Raw genomic sequence first — 7,267 nt, 5'->3', positions numbered from 1 at the left:
CAAAAATATAATTTTTGTGAAAAAATATGATTTTTTATTTTTACGGTTCTGCATTATAAACTTCTGTGAAGCACTTGGTGGGTCAAAGTGCTCACCACACCTCTAGATAAGTTCCTTAGGGGGTCTACTTTCCAAAATGGTGTCACTTGTGGGGGGTTTCAATGTTTAGGCACATCAGTGGCTCTCCAAACGCAACATGGCGTCCCATCTCAATTTCTGTCAATTTTGCATTGAACAGTCAAACTGCGCTCCTTCCCTTCCGAGCTCTCCCATGCGCCCAAACAGTGGTTTACTGCCACATATGGGGTATCAGCGTACTCAGGACAAATTGGACAACAACGTTTGAGGTCCAATTTCTTCTCTTACCCTTGGAAAAATAAAAAATTGGGGGCAAAAATATAATTTTTGTGAAAAAATATGATTTTTTATTTTTACGGTTCTGCATTATAAACTTCTGTGAAGCACTTGGTGGGTCAAAGTGCTCACCACACATCCAGATAAGTTCCTTAGGGGGTCTACTTTCCAAAATGGTGTCACTTGTGGGGGGTTTCAATGTTTAGGCACATCAGTGGCTCTCCAAACGCAACATGGCGTCCCATCTCAATTCCTGTCAATTTTGCATTGAAAAGTCAAATAGCGCTCCTTCCCTTCCGAGCTCTCCCATGCGCCCAAACAGTGGTTTACTGCCACATATGGGGTATCAGCGTACTCAGGACAAATTGGACAACAACTTTTTGGGTCCAATTTCTCCTGTTACCCTTGGTAAAATAAAACAAATTGGAGCTGAAGTAAATTTTTTGTGTAAAAAAGTTAAATGTTCATTTTTATTTAAACATTCCAAAAATTCCTATTAAACACCTGAAGGGTTAATAAACTTCTTGAATGTGGTTTTGAGCACCTTGAGGGGTGCAGTTTTTAGAATGGTGTCACACTTGGGCATTTTCTATCATATAGACCCCTCAAAATGACTTCAAATGAGATGTGGTCCCTAAAAAAAAATGGTGTTGTAAAAATGAGAAATTGCTGGTCAACTTTTAACCCTTATAACTCCCTAACAAAAAAAAAATTGGTTCCAAAATTATGCTGATGTAAAGGAGACATGTGGGAAATGTTACTTATTAAGTATTTTGTGTGACATATCTCTGTGATTTAATTGCATAAAAATTCAAAGTTTGAAAATTGCGAAATTTTCAAAATTTTCGCCAAATTTCCGTTTTTTTCACAAATAAACGCAGGTACTATCAAAGAAATTTTACCACTATCATGAAGTACAATATGTCATGAGAAAACAATGTCAGAATCACCAGGATCCGTTGAAGCGTTTCGGAGTTATAACCTCATAAAGGGACAGTGGTCAGAATTGTAAAAATTGGCCTGGTCATTGACGTGCAAACCACCCTTGGGGGTAAAGGGGTTAACCAGATCTGTTATTATTTCCTTTAAGGTGCTGCAGCAGTGGCCAGATCGCTGGGGTGGGAAATTAGCAGCTCTGGTTCTGGCAATGAGGAACCGGCGTCCCTTCTCCGTAAGTATGAAGATAATACGAGTGGTTTTCTGCTGGATGTCACAATAGACAACTAAAACCGTAAAATTTAATAAAATTTACATCGCCCTGTGGTGCCAGACCAAATAGAAATTTACAACACACAAAATTTGGTCCTGCCCCAGAGGTCGAGATGTATTTTCAGCGGAATCAACGTTGGTTCTCCAACCTCTTCTATCCACAGAACCGCCCACCGTAAGAGAGCTCCTGGCGAGACAATTGCGCCTGGAGCGGACAGCAGCGCTCCTGCAGCAGACAGCAGCGCTCCTCCAGACTCAAGTAGAGCAGCAGGGCGTGACGCTGCGACATCTCTTGGGCCGTGGAAGGAGATAATTTTTTTTTTTTGGGGGTTATGTTATATTTTGTTGTTTAATAATTTAAAACCAAGAAATTGTTACAAAACAAACCAAAAATCTTCGCATTCTTTCTTTAATGTTTACCAAGCTATAAGGGTTAACAGCACCATTTTATAGGCATCACATTTAAAGTTATTTAGAGAGGTTTATATGACAGCAAAGCAAAAAAAAATATTTTTTTATACGGCGCGATCCTGCCAGGGTACAGCTCCAGAACCATTAAAGTACTGACAGTATTTTTCGCGACAGTCCCTTGCATCGTCTGCCTGTCTGCCAGATCCAAGTGCTTGAAGAGCTGTAAAATTATCAGGTTGTGTACGCCATTCCCCGGGCACAATATCTCCGGTTCTTGCGTCCACTGCATCAATAAACGAAGGAGGAGAATAGGAGCTCGTATCATGACGTCTCAGGAAATTATGGAGCACACAGCATGCCAAAACCACAAAGTCTATAGACGGCAGCTTCAAGTTGATAGCTGTGTGGAACACTCTAAACCGATTTGCCATAATCCCAAAGGCATTTTCAACCACACGACGGGCCCTCGACAACCGGTAATTAAAGATTCTGCGCTCCGGTGTGAGTGTTCTCTGTGCAAATGGCTTCAGCAAATGTGGATGAAGAGGGAAAGCTTCATCAGCGATGAAGACAAAATTTAGGTTTGCTTTTGTGTCTTCATTTAGTGGCAACAGCTGTTCATTGTTCCTCAAGCTTTCCCCAAATGAAGAGTGTTCAAAAACACCACCGTCGGAGACTCGACCATTCATGCCAACATCCACATCGACAAACTCATAGTTCGCATTGACAAGGGCCATGAGGATCACACTGAAATATCCTTTGTAGTTGAAAAAAAAGGATCCAGAGTTGGCTGGTTGCGTGATGCGCACATGCTTTCCATCTAATGCACCACCGCAGTTTGGAAACTGCCACAGCTCATCAAAATCGGAAGCAATCCTCTTCCAGTCATCCGCCGTCTTGGGAAACTGTAAGATGAGAAGGAAACATGTACAAATTAGGTCAAATATATTATGCACATACACTCTCATGTGGACATCCTACAGTGATTGAGGCGCAGTATGGATTAGTATAACAAAGTCAACAACCCTGAGTATGCAGGCAGCCATTTTTTCAGATGGCTTCGGTGACTCAGAGGGGGTGCTAAACAATATATCTAAATTATATAATCAATAAAATTACGTTGGGAGCAGCAAATAAAAGAAGGGTGGCGCAGGGTTGGAGCAGCACATATCAGAATGGAGACGCAAAATGGTAGCAGCACATGTCAGAATGGAGGCGCAGGATCACAGCAGCACATGTCTGAATGGGGGCGCAGGATGGGAGCAGCACATGATAGGATGTAGAACATATACCAATAGAAATGCTCGCCATCAGGGCGTAGAACGGGTTCAATAGCTAGTATAATATATCGACATAACACAGCAGCCAAAAAAATATAGTACTACCTCCATATAATGCCTTAAGCTCTGCACAATGGCCTCGCATGTCTCCGGAATCACAACGCTCAGGAAAGGTCTGGAAACAGCGGCGGAAAACTGCAAATCCTGAAGAGACCTTCCTGTTGCCAGGAACCGCAGTGTCACCGCCAACCTTTCCTCCACGGGCACGGCTGCACGCATCGGCGTATCACACCTTTGTATGAGTGGCGTAACAGCAGACAGTATTATTTTGAAGGATTCCTCGGACATCCGAAGGTAGTTTCGGAAATCATGAGGGTTATTGTCACGTAACTCTCTTATGAGACCCATGTGTGACAATGTGGATCTTTTCTGCAGCCAGCTCCGGGTCCACATGCGACGTTTTCGTTTAGGACGTCTCTCCTCTTGGAGACGTGCTGCCTCAAACACCAGGGCAGCAGCAACAACAGAACTCTCATCGGTAGTGAGCATAGTTCCTAAAAAGAAAACAAACGTACAATAAATACACGTGCTTACAAAACAATGTTCTGACCATTGATCTAATAACTATATATGTTACTACTGGTATTAAATGGGGCAGTCAACCATCTCGATCTGTAAAAGGATTAATTAATTGGGCCACGCTACAGCTGTGTACCTGAGGTTCTCAGGCCTACCCTACTCAAAGGAATAATCGACCACACTCCAGCGTTTATCCCCGTTGAAGCGCAACATATGCTACGCTGTAGCGTTATACATACCTTTTGCGGTAAAAGTCTAGTAGTTAAAAGTCCAGGGAATACAGCGAATTTAGGAGTTCTGTTTACAGCACGTGCTACAGAGAGAAATGAATAGCGCGCTCGAGAGCTCCGGTTTTATCCGCTGGGAACAATAGTCCTTTGTCGAATGAGCGCACAGTATTGTACCGCCCAATCAGCACACGGGAGGTGGAGAATTCAGCGCTCCTACGTAGCCAGCTCCTCCGCCCTTTACATCGTATACAATATCGTGCACACCTTTGTTACACCATGCGATCATGCCGCCACAGCGGGACACTAGACGACGAAAGAAAGTTTCAAACGATGTGCTACGACGTACGATTCACAGCGGGGTCCCTGATCGCAGGAGCGTGTCACACACTGCGATATCGTACCTATATCGCTCGAACGTCACAAATCGTGCCGTCGTAGCGATCAAAATTGCACTGTGTGACGGTACCTTAAGCCCGCCAGGGCAGGGTCCTCTCCCCTCAGTACCAGGCTGACATTGCTTGCTTGTTCTTTATATTTTAGAATTGTATCTTACATATAACTCCTTCTTATATGCTGTACCATGGAATCAAAGATCCTTTAAAATACACAATAAAACCATTAAAGGGGTGGTCTGAAATACAACTTAGTTTTCATCCTAAATCCCTATTTAATGCCATAGTCTAAACTATTTTCTAATATACTTGAATTAAAACTTCCTTATCTGTCCCTAACTACAGAAGCTAACTGATTTTCTTTTTATTTTTCACAACTTCCTTTTTGATGACCCTTCGTTTAAGAATCCTAGTGCATGCTGGGATACTCAAACAAAGTGTCATCAGGGGGCGGAAACTGCGATCACTGTGACAGTCCCTTCCCCCTCCTAGAAAAGAGGCATCAGTGACACTGGTTTCTCGGCCTGCGCTGTCCGTGTCTGATGTGCACTGATGCGCACATAGACCGCTCTCAGCCCAGTAATAACGAGTCAGTAGCAGAGCGCAGTTAGGCTAGGTTCACATTGCGTTAGGCAATCCGTTAAGCGCATAGCGCTAGTGGATTGCGCTAACGCAATGTTTATTTTGGGGCCGTGTTTGCCGTCCCCGCTAGCGCAGATCCCCGATCTGCGCTAGCGAGGGACGGACCTCGGACGCTCCTCGGACGCTGCAAGCAGCGTCCGAGGTCTGTCACAAAAGAATGGCACATCGCTAGCGCGTGCCGAAAATGGCATGCGCTAGCGATGCGCTACAGGCAGAAATCACATTGCTGTCAATGGGTGCGCTAATGGATCCGTTGCACGGCGTTAATTGCGACATTTTCGCCGTGCAACGCAGTCCGTTAGCGTTAACCCATTAACGCAATGTGAACCTAGCCTTAGGCCTCATTCACACCTCAGTATTTTTCATCAGCGTTTTCCAAAACCAGGAGTGGAAGTCAGAGGAAAACTCTCATTGAAAGACTGACACCTGCTCTGTGTTTCAGTATACAAATGCTGATGAAATACTGATCAAAAATTCTGAGGTACGAATAAAGTGTGTGCTGTAAGACGAATGCCCCGTCTGCAGGGACGAGTCACGTCACTTTGTGGGGTCAGTGCTGGTCTCTGCAAGCCACGTATTCACCACACACTAAGTCCGGGGTTACACCTAACTTATAAAAATACGGTCTGTTTTTTATGGCCGAGATACGCAGAAAAGTTCCTGAACAATGATCCGTATTTAATGCGAGGATGCAATTTTTTCTCCAAAAAATATCCGTGTGTCAGATTTTCTCGCCGGCTTGCAAAATGGACATATAATGGATCCATGGGCTCAAATATTTGTAAAAACATATATACAGTCTATATACTGTATATATACAGTACAGACCAAAAGTTTGGACACACCTCATTTAAATATTTTTCTGTATTTTCATGTCTATGAAAATTGTAAATTCACACTGAAGGCACCAAAACTATGAATTAACACATGTGGAATTATATACTTAACAAAAAAAGTGTGAAACCTACTTATAAAAAACAGACAAAAGAAGACTCGCGGCTGGAGTTCCCGCTCCATTAGCGGCCTCACTGTGGGCCCAAAATAAGCACACGTTCTCCCATGCCCCATCACTGGACTAGTGTAAAGCGCAGCAACAACATGGCGCAAGTTAAGAAAGCTTTTTGGTGAAAATTATGCTAGAACGGCGTATGTGTGCTCAATTGGTGACACACGCAGGACCATCATCAGGGCATTACTGTCCTGACTGGCGTTTGGGGCATGGTGGGCAGAGGGGACCCGTATCGGGCCCCGTCTCATCTGCTCACCGGGCCCCTACCGGCAGGCTAAACCGGGCCCTTAGCGGCGCTGCGGCAACACTATTGACGTGCGGGTGTGGGCCCACGCCTGCACATCAAAAGTTAACAGACGCCAGCCAATCGGAGGCTGGCAGCTGACGTCAGTGTCAGTTGCCGGCAAGTGCGCGATTCAGCTGAGTGGAGGGAGCTTCGCCTTCACGTCAGGAGCGCGGCCAGGTAAGAGCTTTTTTTTTTTATTATTGAGAGCGGCGATCCGGGGGGCCCAGGGCAGAATGCTGGACACACTGGGGGTAGAATGCTGGAGCACTGGGGGCAGAATGCTGGAGCCCTGGGGGCAGAATACTGGAGCACTGGGGGCAGAATACTGGACACACTGGGGCAGAATGCTGCAGCACTGGGGGCAGAATGCTGGACACACTGGGGCAGAATACCTGACACACTGGGGGTAGAATGCTGGACACAATGGGGCAGAATGCTGGAGCACTGGAGGCAGAATGCTGGACACACTGGGGCAGAATGCTGGAGCACTAGAGGCAGAATGCTGGACACATTGGGGGCAGAATGCTGGACACACTGGGGCAGAATACTGGAGACACTGGGGACAGAATGCTGGACACACTGGGGCAGAATGCTGGAGCACTGGAGGCAGAATGCTGGACACAATGGGGCAGAATGCTGGACACACTGGGGCAGAATACTGGAGACACTGGGGACAGAATGCTGGACACACTGGGGCAGAATGCTGGAGCACTGGAGGCAGAATGCTGGACACAATGGGGCAGAATGCTGGACACACTGGGGGCAGAATGCTGGAGCACTGGGGGCAGAATGCAGGAGACACTGGGGCAGAATGCTGGACACACTGGGGGCAGAATGCTGGACACACTGGGGGCAGAATGCTGGATACACTGGGG

The 7,267-nt window shown here is 45.7% G+C and overlaps 1 protein-coding gene across 1 annotated transcript; it reads right to left on the bottom strand.

Moving 5' to 3' along the window:
* Positions 1-1,965: 1,965 nt before the first annotated feature.
* Positions 1,966-3,747, bottom strand: LOC138667736 (uncharacterized). Its single transcript, XM_069755834.1, has 2 exons — positions 3,360-3,747; positions 1,966-2,879 (listed from the first exon to the last, which is right to left on the bottom strand). The coding sequence occupies exons 1-2, from the start codon at positions 3,705-3,707 to the stop codon at positions 2,079-2,081; spliced, it is 1,149 nt and encodes a 382-aa protein (XP_069611935.1). The 5' UTR covers positions 3,708-3,747; the 3' UTR covers positions 1,966-2,078.
* Between the last annotated feature and the right edge of the window lie 3,520 nt (positions 3,748-7,267).

This window comes from Ranitomeya imitator, chromosome 2 (assembly GCF_032444005.1).
Source record: "Ranitomeya imitator isolate aRanImi1 chromosome 2, aRanImi1.pri, whole genome shotgun sequence".
NCBI lineage: Eukaryota > Metazoa > Chordata > Amphibia > Anura > Dendrobatidae > Ranitomeya > Ranitomeya imitator.
The sequence above is the reverse complement of the archived record's forward strand: the minus strand, read 5'-3'. Positions and strand labels throughout refer to the sequence as shown.